This window comes from Charadrius vociferus, unplaced genomic scaffold (assembly GCF_000708025.1).
Source record: "Charadrius vociferus isolate BGI_N301 unplaced genomic scaffold, ASM70802v2 scaffold306, whole genome shotgun sequence".
Classification (NCBI taxonomy): Eukaryota; Metazoa; Chordata; class Aves; order Charadriiformes; family Charadriidae; genus Charadrius; species Charadrius vociferus.
Window position 1 is genome coordinate 1,355,478 of NW_009648963.1, and position 15,662 is coordinate 1,371,139.

General features: G+C 37.2%; 1 protein-coding gene across 2 annotated transcripts in view; it reads left to right on the forward strand.

The window, feature by feature from the left end:
* Positions 1–8,665: 8,665 nt before the first annotated feature.
* Positions 8,666–15,662, forward strand: part of CC2D2A (coiled-coil and C2 domain containing 2A) — a 53,666-nt gene continuing 46,669 nt past the window's right edge. The window contains exons 1-7 of one of the 2 annotated variants that reach the window (XM_009887617.1): positions 8,666–8,692; positions 9,208–9,303; positions 9,346–9,354; positions 11,191–11,286; positions 12,103–12,279; positions 12,455–12,608; positions 14,027–14,163. In XM_009887617.1, the coding sequence (XP_009885919.1) occupies positions 8,666–8,692; positions 9,208–9,303; positions 9,346–9,354; positions 11,191–11,286; positions 12,103–12,279; positions 12,455–12,608; positions 14,027–14,163 (696 nt within the window). Of the gene's footprint in view, positions 8,693–9,207; positions 9,307–9,345; positions 9,355–11,190; positions 11,287–12,102; positions 12,280–12,454; positions 12,609–14,026; positions 14,164–15,662 lie in introns of both variants that reach the window. The other variant, XM_009887618.1, reaches the window with a different exon arrangement.

Genomic DNA, 15,662 nt, shown 5'->3' on the forward strand with positions numbered 1-15,662 from the left:
GCTAGGGAAGGGTGTCCTGTCCTGTCCTGTCCTGTGTCAGCTCACAGCTTTCCACGTGCAGTCAGAGGACTGCACTGGAGAGACCCGCTGCTCTGGTATTTAAGTGCAAGTCGGTTATGGAATGTTCTCACGTAAAATACACAACATTTTCCAAAGGAGCTGGGACTGTTTAGTTTGAGGAGGAGGAGGCTGAGGGGAGACCTCATTGCTCTCTACAACTATTTGAAAGGACGCTGTACAGAGGTTGGTGCTGGTCTCTTCTCACAGGTAATTAATGACAGAAGGAGAGGGAATGGCTTCAAGCTCCAACAGGGTAGATTTAGACTGAACATTAGGAAATAATTTTTCACAGAAAGAGTGGTCAGGCGTTGGAATAGGCTGCCCAGGGAGATGGCTGAGTCACCATCCCTGGATGTGTTTAAGAGCCGTTTAGATGTGGTGTTGGGGGATATGGTGTAGGGGAGAACTTTGTAGAGTAGGGTAGATGGTTGGACTCGATGATCCCAAGGGTCTCTTCCAACCTAGACAATTCTATGATTCTATGTTAGCGTAGACCTGCAGTGTTCACATGTTTGTGAACCTTATGTTTTGTGCTTGAAGTCCTTATGGTGGCGTATGGATTTATTGGTGGGCTATTTTAGCTATTAAGAGTATGAGAGGGCAAGAAAGCGGTGCAGTGGGAAGCTGTTAGAAGTGAATGTCTAATTGGAGCCTTGGAAAGAATCATAGAATCGTTTAGGTTGGAAGGGACCTTTAAGATCATGGAGTCCAGCCGTCAGCCTAACACTGGCAAAACCACCACTAAACCGTGTCCCTAAGCACCACCTCTGCCCGTCTTTTAAGTACCTCCAGGGGTGGCGACTCCACCACTTCCCTGGGCAGCCTGTTCCAGTGCTTGACAACCCTTTCTGTGAAGAAATTTTTCCTGATATCTAATCTAAACCTCCCCTGGTGCAACTTGAGGCCGTTTCTTCTTGTCTTGCTACTGAATGGAAGTTGTTGGTCCTCAAAAACTAATCTTCAATTTCTTCAGCAGAATGGCTGCAATATTCCTGTTAAGTACTTTGGACATCATTAATATTGTGATCTTACTGCATGGTTTTATGGGTTTACCTAAACAGGATGCATAAAAGAGCTAATTTAGAACAGAGGATTAGAAGTCAATAAAACGAAAATCCAGTGAAGTATAAACATGCTTAGTTTTTCATCAATATCAAGGTTTATCAAAATAAAATGTATGTATTGTGCTTAAACTCATTTTAGCAAAATATGGTATTTATTACAGATATCTACAATTTAGGGATGTTTCCAGCTCTTTCAAGGTCTGTGTGCTTATCTTTTGAACGTATTTTGAGTCTTACTGTGCCAACTTGTGCTAGGAAGTGATACGCTGTTGACAGATGGGAGTCCAAACAGTTTTCAAAATTGATTGCATGGGGAAATCAAGAGACACCCTCTAGTGATGGTTGTTTTCTTTTGCAGAAGCTCATTTTCCAAGAATAAACAGCACAGCAGTACTCTGAGAAGAAAACTAGCCATTAGTTCCCTTATGTGATAAATGTTTTGTTTTCTCAAGTATTTTGCTCTGTTGCTTGTTCTTCTTGTTGCTTCTGAAATCCCTGTAATGCTGCTAATTTTGTATGATCAAGTGAAAAGTACTGCATGTGGTATTCTGAATAGACTGTCATTGGTTTACCTAAATGCAGTATAAATTACCCATGTGTTTTATTTTTTTTTAATTACATCTTAAATTTTGAGAAAGACTGCACCTTGAGCTAAAGTCTTCATGCACTTATCCAAAACTTATTTCATTTTTGTTTCCCCTGGAATTCAGTCTGACAGATTTATAAATAATTTTAATTTCCATCTTCTATATATTAAGCTTTTGAATATGCTGACACTGACATCTCTCATTGTGTTGCCCAGTCATAAGGTAAAGGTTGATTTCTTTTAATTTCCTCACTGCCTTCACTAGGCTGATGATCTGTGTATGAATTTCTGCTTATCATTGTCCTGCCAAGTTATAACTAACCATTTAAAAAAAGTAATAAAATCTAACCCCCCCTTCCCATTTTCCAGGTGCCATTGGAAAATTCTATGTAGGCTGTTTTCTCTACTATCTTGTTTTGGTTTTGTTTTAGTGCCTGTAGTAATGCATTGCCTCTATTACTAGGCCTTTTTAGTTTGTTGTGGTTGTTACCATATTTGTTCATTGTTTATGTTAAATTTCTAGTGTTAAAGGTATGCACACACAGCCCCCAGCCCTTTTTATGAAAAGAGAACTGTATTTTAACACAAGTGGGAAGCAGGTAGGGTTTGGGGAATTATCAATTTGTGATGTCCCTCAAATACTTGGTTTATTTTATGCTAGCGTGCTGTGATTATTTTCTCATTCTGGTCCCACTATCGCAAACTCAGCTTGAAACATACCCATCAACTGTTTCTTCACCTAATATTCATGATAGTCTCTGTTTGTCCCTATTAGGCTTTCAAGTGTTCAGTCAGTCTCTACTATTTTTTAATGCAGTCAGTTTGCAGAAATTTGTTATTTTACTATTATCTAATTATGTGCATACTTAGATGCCTATATACCTTTCTTAAATGGAAAGACTTGGCTATATGTCGGTCCACTAGTCAGACTAATAAATAAGAGTTGCAAAAGAAGAATTACTTTAAATAAAAAGCACATGTCTGATAGTTATTCCCTTACGAAGCCAGGACAACTGCAGTGTTACAAAATCATTTTCTTCATTGTCGGGGTTTTTTTTGGATTTGTATAGTTATTGGTTGCAGTTTCTGGAGTGTCTTATTATGTACTTACGCAGAGATTGTACTGTGAAAGATACAAAAGTGTTTCTAGGACCTAAGATGGAAGTTCCCTATTTTCTTTCATGTACCTGGTGCTTGGTCACAGCATAAATGTTTGCCTGTCTGTATGCTTTCCCTTGTGCCTGGTTTCTGCATCCCATTCAGGTACAGAACTGGTGTTGAGATTCCTGTAGCCGTTCTGGGTCTCTGTCAGTGTAGAAAGCTTTGAAGTCACGCAGAGACCTAGTGGATTTGGGCGGGTGGAATCAAGGGAGAAAGTTAGTTATTAGATGATATTTTCAGGTTCTCGGTTTGGATTAATTTCGGTTTGACTATCCAGCAAGTTTATTAGATCTGCCAGAAGTAAAATACGGAGCTATTGTAGGATAATGACACTTTCAATGCAAAACGTGGTATGATATTTTTTGGTACGGGCCTGTAATGGTGATCCTGCAAAGTAATGCTCTCCTGGGTTGGACTAGATGATCTCCAGAGGTCCCTTCCAACCCTGACCATTCTGTGATTCTGTGGATATCGGTATTATTCTTTCACTTCAAAAATACATTTTGAAGTTATGCACAAGTTAGTTGGCTGCAGAGCCCATTCATATAAGCAGAACAAAAGTATATGAACAGAAAAATAAAGCAACAAAAATAGTTTTATGTGGTCCTTTTTTCAAAGAACCACAGGATCCCACAGTAATTGATGCACTGAATTAATTTTAGTGCAGCTATTAAAGCCTTAAAATGTTTTTCATTATGTATAGAAAGGGTAATTCTCCTGTTGTCACAAGGAACTGATTCATTCATAATTCTGCGTGCAGAATATCAGTTCTGATGCTTTAAGAGGTGTTTAAAGAAGTGGCAGATTGTTTCTGCACTAATTTTGCATGTTTACGCTGTTCGCTTTAACTTGGCTTGCCTGGAAATGTTTGCAAGCAATTGTCAAGTATTTCAGAAGATCAAAAGCAGATTCTAATCTGTTGCTTTCTAGTTTTCATTTATCAGAATGTAATTGAAATAAAGCGTTTTCTCTAGTGAAATAGAATATGCTTTTACACGCTAACTGAACAGAATACAATGGTAAAAAAAAAAGTCACAGAAGGGAAATCAAAAGGTAACTTAGACCAGCTTCTCCCCTTAAGTCATTTCAACACTATTTAAGTCTTGAGACCTGGTTTTGGTGTTTGTTTTTTTTGTTGTTGTTGCTTGGGTTGTTTGGGGTTTTTTTTGTTGTTTGTTTTTTTGTGGGTTTTTTTTTTTTTAAACTTTAACACTTCCACCAGTGATGATTCTGTAAATATTTAAGGGACTCAATTCCAATGCTAGAATACCCCAACAGTTAAAAAGCATTTCCAGTGTATAATCACCTTCCTTATTGCAATTAAAGTCCATCATTTCCGTCTCCAGCAGACACAGAGAGCCCTTCTGTGTGCAACAACCTTTTGTGGGCTTGAAGCTCTAAAAGATGTTGAAGTTTATTCTCCGTTCCAAAGACTCTTCAAAGTCAGTCCTTGAGCAAATGTGACTTGTGACAGTTCTTGCCTGCATGTTTTATAGACAGATAGACATAATTCCATCATTCAAACCATTAATATATGTTTTAAAGGCATTAGATAGGGGCAGACCCTGAAAATACCTACTCAGTATGGGGTTTGAATTTATTAACTGTTACTTGCTTATCTTTTAAGATGTGGTTTTCCAGTGACTTGCATGTGCCCCCTTCTCCGTGCCCCCTGTCTTTTTATCAAATATTTCCTACTGAGAGACGCTTTCTGTAAGGCAAGCTCAAAAGCTGGGATGTATGCTTTTTCCATTATTCACAAGAATGGGTAGAGTATATGTTGAAGAACATTAAATTGGCTTGATAGGTGTTGATCTTGGTTAATCTGGGCCTTCTGTTGCTTATTATTTTACTATCTTTTAAACGTTTGCAAATAGACTGAGTGTTTTTTGTAGAATTGAAGTTAGACTGACTTCTGTATGCTTCTGCAGCTTACTCTTTCCCATTTCTGAAAAAAAAGCCCTTGCCCAGGATTTTGGAACTTGCCTATTCTCCATCACTTCTCAGAATCACTGAGAGTTCTGATGTTGTTGCAGCCAGTTAATTATTGGATACTCTGCAACGATGGTTTTTAATTAGCTCAGTCTGATGAATATTTATCTAGATCTTGTTCTCTGTTTTGTCATTAATTCTCTCCCTGTCCTTACTCATACTGCATTCCTTGTTAGAAAAGATAAAATGCAAATAGGCTTTTCTGTGTGTCATCTCTTAGTGTCTCTACTGAGTACTTGCTTATTTCTGTCTCTAGTATTCCTCTTGGTGAGGAAGTGGTTAGGGGATGCTTGCTTTTCTCTGATGTGTCTCATGCTAGTGACATTCACTTTGTGCCTTGTTTTTTTCTTTTGGAAGTTTCCAGATACAATGAATGTTTCTTTGTACAAATACAGGCAGTAAATTGTGTAATTTGACAATATTATGATTCTCCCAAGTCTCTAGAGGTCTTTAAGTAGAATCACTATTAGTGGGGTTTATCTTAAAGTATTCTTCTTTTTTAAATGACAGTGGACTAAGGTCATCCTAGAAATTAGATTGCACTTTGACTTTGGTATGGTAGGTAGCCTTTAAATGTTTAAGTTGTATATTCAACATACAGTAAAGCTCTTGAAATAATATTGAATTAGCCATAATATGATATATGTTGTGTGACCTTACCACTCGTAAGCCCTTACCCTTTGCTGTTTTATCTCCTTTTCATGAATTTAATGCCTTATATAAACCTGAAATCACCCTTTACTTAGACCTTGGCAAACAATGTTCTTTCATAAGGGCAGCGAACAAACCAGTGTTTAGCTCAAAAATCTGACGAGTAATATAATTCTATAGGTGGAGATAACTAGAAAAACTTATTTACCTAGAACGTGATGTGTGCACAGATTAAAAATTAAAGAAAAAGAAAAGCCATAGGTGGAGATAACTAGAAAAACGTATTTACCTAGAACGTGATGTGTGCACAGATTAAAAATTAAAGAAAAAGAAAAGCCATGCACCACAAAGCACATGTGCGAAAAGAGCTACAGTTTTCTCCTGCTAATCATTTTACAGTAGTTCCAGTAAAAGGGCCAGTGTGTTCTGTGTGGGACGGTGGAGCTCCTTCTGGAAAGACAAGCTAGTTACAAAACTTCAGGAGAAGAAAATAAGATCTGAGGATTCTACGTGTAAGAAGGGATGTAAAGCATTTCTTTTTAAAAAGATAATATTGCATATATCAGTGAAAGTTCAAGTTTCAGTAAGCTTCTGAGAATTCCCAGGTGAACTCCAGGGTTCCAGTGAGACTGAAGAGGTCTGTGCATATGGGGAGACAATTATGTAGCTAGAATCAGTTTTGTTAATGAAGAAATAGGTTAGGTCTTTCAAAAAGAAAAACACTTAAGTGATGACTTCGTAAGCTATTAGGTATATAAAACTGTTTTCAGCTAAAAGTGTTCTGGAGACTTTTATAAAGAGGGTAACCCTGACTATTTTACAGTGGTAGTGCAATCCATGAGAGGGAGATGGGTGCCTTCTCAAAATAACAGGCAGAATGCACTGTAAGTGTTTAATACATAAAGCTGCTAAAAGTGTTGCCATTTGCTTACACATTCAATCTCATTTATATTGTACATTTAAAATGCTTTTCATTTGTGTTTATATGAGAGGATGTGTTGTAGGTATCCACTGCTTTGTATTTCTGACCCCCAAAGTGTAGCTTCTCTGAAAGCATCTGGATAGTTATTCATTCTTTTTATTTAGATATCAAGAAATGCAGTAGTGTACAAGGGTCACCCTACTAATATTTACTGAATCTACCTGAAGAGATCATAATCTAAGAGGATCTGATACGTGGAAGATAAAGGGGAGGAATGCCATTGGTCCTTCAAAGGAAAAGGAGGCCCCGATAACTTTGGTTATCAAAGACGCATTCTCATTCAGTTGTAATTACAGAAGAAAAGCCTGGGCTTTTGGGGAGAAGCAGTTCAAAGGCTGCAACAAACAGTAATTTCCCTTTTCTGCAATTACATGTTTACCCAAGTCAGTATCCAAACCTGGTATTTACTATCTGTCAAAAAGTCTAAATGTGTGCCACTGATTTAAAACTAAGATTGGTGTGTTTTGCAGGATCAGCAGAGAATACTTGATCCTAAAGGATGTAGAGTTTTGATGAGTTCTTGGGGTTGGAGGGTGGGTTGTAGGATGTTTTTGTTTTGTTTGAAGTCAGCCCCAGGGGCACAACTGTAGTGGTGGCCTCCAGCTGGACTTTGCACTACTGATCACAACCATTTGAGCCCAATAGTTCAGCCAATTATCAGTCCACCTACTTATGAAGTCCATATTTCATCAGTTTCTCTATAAGGGTTTTAGAGGAAACGGTGATAAACAACATCCACTGCTTTCCCTTCATCCACTAACCCAATTATCTCATCATAGGAAGTTGTCTTATTGGCCAGGTAAAAGGTTTTCCCCTTCATAAATCCATGCTGGTGACTCCCAGTTTTCGTCTTGTACTTAAGAGACTTTGCAGTGGTTTTCAGGATTATTTGCTCCATCACCTTCTTGGGCATCAAGGTGAGGCTGGCCAGCCTGTAGTTCTCCAGATTCTCCTCCTTGAAGACAGTAGAGATGTTTGTTCACTTCCTTCTTTCACAAGGAACCTCCCTTGATCATCACCATGGTCTTTCAAAAATAGCTGAGAGTAGCCTTGAGGTGACGTTGACCTGCTCCCTTGGCACTCATAGGAACATCCCATTAGGACCTATGGATTTGCATATGCCCAGTTTGTTTAAGTGTGGCCTTACTTGATCTTCATCTATTGAGGGTAAGCTTTTGCTGCCCCAGGCTTTTCTGCTGGTCTCCGGAGCCTGGTGTTCCTGATGGCTGTAAAAACTGAGATGAAGAGAGCACTTATTACTTAGGTCTTTCCTGTGTTCCCTGTCGCCAGGTCCCCTGCCCCGTTCAGCAGCAGCTAACCATTTTCCCTAGTCTTTCTTTTGCTGCTAATACACCTGTAATGCCCCATCTTGTTGGTTGTCACATCTGTTGCCAGATTCAAGTCTGGGTGGGCTCTGGCTTTCCTAAGCCCATCCCTCCGTGGTCAGACAGTGTCATAGTATTCCGCCCAGGTCACCTATCCCTGTTTACATCTCTTGTAAGTTTTCATTTGATGTGTGACTTGAGTTAGTTCATCCATGTAGCCACCTGTGGGTCTTGATTGACTTCCTGAGTATGGGGGACAGGCTGCTCTTGAGCTTGCAGGAGGTGATCTGTTGATTCCAGATGGGTGGCACAAGTAGAGCTGCTAGTTGTTTGCCTCTGAAATGGGAAGTTACTTGATAATGCTGTCAGTCATAAACGGGCCAAGGTAAAATGCACCTTACTGTCTTGTCTGTACTAGAGCTATAGCACAAAAACACCACTGCAGAAATTGGTATTTTGTCACTACATCTGACTAACAGCTTATTAAATGCCAGGTAATTCTTTACGTATTTTTAATAGGAAAAAAGTGTATATATGCTTTACTTAAGGTGGTTCATAGTGTATAATGAAAGGTAGACCCATCGCAGCTAAATGCATTTAAATGATAATCTGTAAGGTCTGAATTCCAAATAAATGTTTCATTGTTCCACATTCTCTCATGCAAGTTCTTTCTGTTGGAATATAGGACTCTGAATGGCATATATAGTTTTATTTTGCATAATTTTAGGTTTCTTTCAGAGAATACTTAATTTAAACATGTTACCCTGTTTTCTCTGTTTCAGACTTGCCACCTATTCCTTCTACATCGAGGGCAGGCTTTGCAGAATTTTCTGTTAGGGAGCGAATGAGAGAGAAGCTAAAAGCAGCAAGGGTGAGAATCCTTCAGAAGTCCTGTTTGGTTAACTTTAGTCTTATAAGTACTACCCACTTCATTTTGCTTGTTTACTGCTGTGTGAATCTGAACGGAGATATCTGCTTTTTTATTTCTAATGCTGAAATAACTGTACTGATGAACTGAGTATTATTTTCCAGTGCGTTTCTATTGCTGTATTTTTTTTTAAGTTTTTATTTAATTTGTACAATAATATAAAAGTTGTCATTGTTTTATAATTCAAATGATACAATCATTACAAAATCCTCCTGTGCTTTTGTCAAAGAAATTCTTACACTATTTTGAAATCAATGGATTTTCTTTTAAGTTTACTGTGCAGTTTAATAAGGGGTATTAACATGTAGGTCTGTAAAATCACTTAAGCTGATTATATAGTTGAAAGATTCTGTCCCCAACACAAACATGCATATGTTGTTGAGATCCTGGGAATTATTGTAGCTTCGGTCTTACTGTACTTCCGTTATAGCTAAGCTTTTTTTTTTTTTTTTGCTTAGACAAAAGCAGAAATTTCTTTATTGCAAGACCCCAGTCCACGACCCAGGCGTTTAAAAAGTGTCAGAGAAAGGAAAACAGGAGTCAGACTGGATGAAGTGGTAAGAAGGTGCATTGGGTCCCGCTATTCTGATAATGAGAAACTGAATGTGCAACATGAAATAAATCTAAGACTGTACATAGGCTTGAAGATCAATTTAGTTTATTTTAATGGGATCAAAATTATGCTATTATTTGAATTAGTAACCAGGAAGAAAACTCTCTGATTATTGCATTTAATGTGCCTATTTAACAGTAATCATTTGCTTTCATTATAGTGTGGCCATTATGTGAAACTTTTGTCATTTACAGGTTCGTGACTTCTGTTGCTTAAGATGCCTTCAAGTATTTAAAAGTTACTGTTACAGAAAGGACCACTGTATTATAGCTTTATATCAATTTGCACAGTGTAATTGCTAAAGGCTGGATATTAACTTTATGTCATCGTACTGTATTGTATTTCCTTGTTACTATTTTGTATTCAGGGTTTTTTTAGTATAAGCATGTTCTTTGTTAGAAAATTAATTTCGTATTAAAGTAACAAAGGCTATGCCTGTGCAGAACTTGCACCCAGATATTCTTCAGAATTCACAAAGAGATTGCTTGCCTGTAGAAAATGTGTTCCAAAGCATATGTATGCCCAGGAAATAACAGCACGTAGCAGTAACTTTTTTATCTGGAATTCCAAACAATATGAATTAGTCTGGCTAAATTGCTTGTCTAGTGGAGAATTACCTCATCATGTAGGTTGTGGGGAAGGTTTTTGGCAGTGTTTTCTTATAAAAAGTAATTGTTACAGTTTTCAGTTAAGTAGTGTTGTTTTAATGAGTTTGTGTTAGGAAAATGTGGAATTGATACCCGTAGTAAAGTCGTTTACTCATTTTATATAAAGCAAGTTGGAAACCTTCCATGCGTTGGTTTTGTTTCCTTTACTTATTTATACACGTATGAAGTCTTGTTTTGTTGTTAAACAAGTGGCTGTCAGAATGCCAGGGTTTGAGATTTTGTTTTTGCTATAATTATTTTGAAGTTTAGGTTGAATAGATGTAAACTTAAGAAATGTCTTCCTTTAATCTAAGAATTCAGGCTGCAAGGAGGAAAAACAGATAGGATGTTGGATGTGCTATGTTGGCTGAGGCTGATGAAAATCACTTAGCAGCACTTAAATGAACTTGCTGAAGCAACCTCAGAACCAGTGATGATTACAGTGCTCTGCGTGTAGGGACAGATAAGGCTTCAGAAAACTGAAACTGGATAACCATGCTACCTCCTTTCTTCAACAGGTAGAGGAGTATCAAATGTGGAGTTTTAGAGTACCCTAGCAATAATTGTTTAAGAGAGAACAAAACAAATCATGGTGTTTGTATTTAAGCACCCAAGCAATGGGCACCACCTTTTTTGAATAATACCAAACTGTTTTTTCCTGGTTGCAGCAGGGGCTGTATGAGAAGCTGTCCTTAGCTCCTTGATTCCCTTCCCCGGTCCGCAGTGTCTGTCAGAAGCACCCTTGGCACTGCTGCCCAGCTTGTGCTGTCTGTAAACATCTGGTTTGTAGATGGGAAGATTTCACACTGCTATCGCATTTCTCCCTCTTGTGGAGATCAGCATGTGGTTGCTTGTGTTCGGGAGTGCAGAAACAGTGAACTCATTACCAGTGAGGAAAGTAAACTAACATTTATGCAATGGACTGTTTCTTGATACTCTGCAGTCTCTGTTTCTGTTTCAAGATACTCTGTTTCTTGACCCAAAGGAGAAAGGAGTAAAGTAATAAATAGGTGTACCCTTCTAAGATAAATACAAAATCAGTATAATTGTTATCACAGTGACTGTATTTCTTTTTTGTTATTTTTTTCTGTGAAAGTGCAATATCTAATCTCTGTATTCAGCTATTTGTCTTTTTTAACGGATCAGTAAGTGTATGTTATAACGTATATATTTTTATGCAGTCTGATAAATTTAGGGAGATGCAAGAGGATGAATCCCACTTAACATCAAAAATGAAGTTTCGTGATTCTGTCAAAAAGCTTAAGCAAAAGTCAACAGTAAGTATCAATTCTTTCATTTCAATAACTGATGTTAGTTTCATTTAGACTTATTATATGACTTCGTGATTCTGTTTGAAGCAGCAGAGAGAATTCAGTCTTAAGCAGTGGAGAGGGTTTTATTTACATATAAAAATTCACAAACAATATGTGCCAATGATTGAAGCATAGAAAGGGTACATTCATCAAATATAAGAATGGCTTTGGGTCATTTGATTTTTTTAAAAAAAAAAAAAATCAAGTAAATCCATCTGGACACAATTACTGGAGCTTGGAGGAAAAATGTTTCTTCTGTTTAAATCCTTTCTATTGAATGCCACCAATTGGCAGTTAAAGTAATTTATAGATTACTATATTGATATTTGTTAGCAACAAAATGCTACTGTTAAATCTTTTATTAAAGGATTCATCCTGACATTAAAGGTTCGTCCTTCAGAGACAAAGTGCCATTAGAAATTTCTCTTCATATGATTCACCTGGATATCTGCATGACAGCCAGCATTTAAACTTTGACATTTCTCATTCACAAATTGTTTGTATTTAAAACAATAAGCTGGTAGAAATTGAATGAGGTAACTTTTTTAGTGAAAAATTGCAAGAAATATTTAATAAAGTAATAGTATAGCAATAGAGAAAGTTTCATGTATCATTTAAAAATTTCAGTCAGCTTCGGCATTTGGGTGAGTTCTCCGAGATAGAATAATTATTATCCTGTGTCAAGTATTTATACATGCTGTTATTAATGGAAAGATATCTTTGCTTGCCCTAAATTTCTTACAAATGTCATATTAAAGTATCTTTGTCGTCTTTTCTTAGTTCCAGAATGATTTTCCTTCTGCTGAAGAAGCATATAATTTCTTTACCTTCAATTTTGATCCTGAACCAGAGAGTGTAAAGGCTGGAGCCAGGAAAAGGAGTGAATTAAATGAAGAAGAGGAGGCAGAAGAACAATGTGTAGAAACCCATGAGGATGAACAAGAGGAGGATGAAACGGTGTGGGCTATAGAATAAATGTTAATATTTTTATTCAGACTTCTTGAATTAATTTTAATCATCTAATACAAAATGACAACTTTTGTTTCCTTAAAAATTCTGAAAGTATACTTTCTAAAGATCTTCATCTTAAGAAACAAATGAACTAACAGAGATGTTTGCACTTAAACTATAGGATGAAGATGTACGCCTAGTTAAAGATGATGATTTGTTCACTATAGGACAGACAACTGAAGATTTTCTAGTAATGAAACCTGCTGAGTGTGAAATCTACTCTGAGCAACTGAAAAAGGAAAAAGAATTTCTCTTCATTCCTAGCATGCGAGCAGGTATGAATATTGTGCTTATCCATTTTGTTCCTGGATTTTGTGTAGCATGGCACCCTTTGATCTGCTGAAAAAAATCTATCAGGCTGTCTCTGGCAGTGGAGAGGTATCTAATTGCATTTCTCTGACACTGATCACCCAGTCAAGTCTGAAAAGGTCTGACAAAATGGATTAACTAGGAACATGCACACCTCAGCAGGTCACCGGCTGGTATGCTAGCAAGTGAACTCGGGGCACGCCAGTTGCTCTGGCATAATTACCTTAGTGCTGTCTACAGTAAACGCAGGCTGGCTGGCCCCGCTTTCACTGGAGTTTAGCCATTACATTATTTAATATCTGCAACAGGTTACTGGGTACACACATTTAGGTACTAAGAGTGGCTCGTGCACTGTACATTATAACTTACACTGTTTCTTCGCTTGCCCACATCTGCAGTTTTTTCCATGTGGCAAGTTTGTCAAGACTCGTGTAAGTAACATTTGTAATTCAAGGGACCCTTTTCCCGAAATCCGATTTTGTGAATTGGAAATAGTTAGTCAACATTGATCATGTTTCTGACCTTTTTGCCTTATTCCCATAGAACTGCAAAGTCTGGAAAAAAATTGCTTTATAATATCACTTGCTCTTTAATATTTGAAGTGGAAGAAACAGAAATGAGTCTCTCGGTGGTCTGTACCTAGAATGGTATCAGCACAGCTTGCAGTGCGATGTCAAAATATTTGACGTTGGGTGCCTCTGTTTTTTCCTGTCTTGTACCTTAGTTCTGACTGCTTCCAGCGTGGTCCGCTTTGTTCTGATTTAGGGGATAACTTTTATTGTAACCATCAGTATGATCTCTCCCTGTTTTGCGATTTGCTCCTTGAAAAATACTGAGCCCGTACACACCAGTGAGATAACCCTGCAGGCAGGCTTTAAAGAATTCCACCTACTGTTGTGGGGCTAACGTGACTTTTTATGCATGTTCTCTGTTTTGTACAGGAGTAACTTAAGCAAACTAGTAATAGTAGTTCAGATTAATCTTAGTTGAAATTTCACTTTAAATGGCAAAGGCTTAGAAGTGTTTGTCTAGTCAGTTGTTGCTGCTAATGGATTTTTATGCTGTTTTGCAAGCAGCTGTTAAAACTAAACTCCACTAGGTTATTTGCAAAATGTTTTTGGTGTGGAAATGTTTAATTACCTGTTTGGAAGACTTGTGACACTTTTGTGATAGATTTAAACTGTGGATCTGTACGGATTAAGAAAAGGACTGGTTTTAGGTTTGGTTTTTTTTTTTTTCCTAGTTAGGAAAATATTAGGAAAATATTGCTGATGGCATGGTTAATATGCAGTCCCAGTTTAAGAATGGCATAGGCTTTTAGACAATAAACTAGAACTACAGTTGTTAGATATTTTACATGCTTTTCTATTTAATTTCTCATTAGTGCCTGCTTCTGAGAAGATGCCTGGAAACATGCAGCCTAGGTACCTTGAGGATGAGGGTCTTTACACAGGAGAAAGGCCCTTCGTATCGCAAACTAATCAAAATATATTAGAAAACAGAATACTCAGACAGGAGCAAGTAAGTTACCACTACCTTCTTAGTTGTCTTTTAAAAATCCTGTATTTATCAGTACTTTATTTTGTTATAGTTAAATAGGTATATGGTCGCGGTAATATGGGGCTCTTATCTTTAAACTGTTTAGCAGTATCAGACATCAGGAAATGTGGATTCTTGTAGGAGTGTGTTTTAGTGTATCCCCATGATCAGAGCACCAGGCTGGATCTTAGAAAACTGATACCTTTTCCTGGCTCTGCTCATACCCTGCTGGGGAACAAACCACTTCACTTGTCTGTGCCAGAGTTTAGTTGCCACTACAATAGGGGTACCTATTATTTACTTTTTTTATAAAATGCTGTATAAAGACTTATGCAAGAGCTGTTGTTGTTATTTACTAGAAGATCATAACAAAAGGAGGTAATATGGAATGGCTGTTTTCTGTGTCCACTGAAGATAATATGAAGTAATAAACTTGTAGAAATTTACTGATCAGACTGTAAGGGTAATTAAATATTGGTGTAGATTATCTGGAGGGGTTTTAGAATAATACTAGATTTTTCAGAATGGCCTATGGAAACACTCGTGAAGGTGGCTTGGGTATATTTTATCCTGCTATATGATCTTCCTATACGTGTTAAGGTGTGTACAGTTAAGTATAGATTTAAGCTGCTATACAGCAGTTGCGCTTTATATTTTATTGTGATTCTATGAATTCTTCGTGGGCTAGCAGAGGTACTTTTGTGAATCAGATTGGGAATATTGGGATCTAAAATTTTTAACTGGCCAGCTTCAACCCAGTTAGTTTTCTGGTTTACTTCACTGTGTTACCACACCAGTATTCGGTTCTAGGGTCAACTTGAATCAGGTGTGGGAATAAGAGGGCAGGCCAGCATCTTTCAACACAGGTTTAAGCTACTCTTGAATCCAGGTCATGAGAGCAGAGGCATGAATTAGGACAATATTTAACATGTAAAGCCATGGATTGCAATTGGTGTGTAAGATGCTTACCTCACCTGCTTTCATAGATGCTGTATAATTAGTTCAGGTTGTAGACTAGAAGAGTTGAGAGATGCTTTGATAAATGATCTCTCTGACCTGCCATTTAGCTGTTTTAATTCTTTGCTTTGTGATTTTTATAATCCAATTTGAAGATGTGGGTGGCAGTCTGGTGTAAAACATTGCAATTCTTTCAGCTTTAGAGATTTAAGAAAATAAACATTTAAATGTTAAGTGATGTAAGTGTTGATTTATATTTTTTTTTCTTTCAAATCTGTAACACTAAATGTCGAAGGAAGAAATCAGTGTATTTAAAGTTTGAGCAAGCGCTTGATTTTGATTTCAAAACTTTAGTATATTTGAAGATTTCATGTTGGTGTCTTAGAACAGTTTTGATTAACTGAGTGACAATTCATAGTCACTTTTTCTTCTGTGATAGCTTTCATAAGAATTATAATTTTGCAAGTTATTTCTATATAAAGCAAGAAACAATATAAAGTCATGTTTTTATTTGTAGGGGAAAG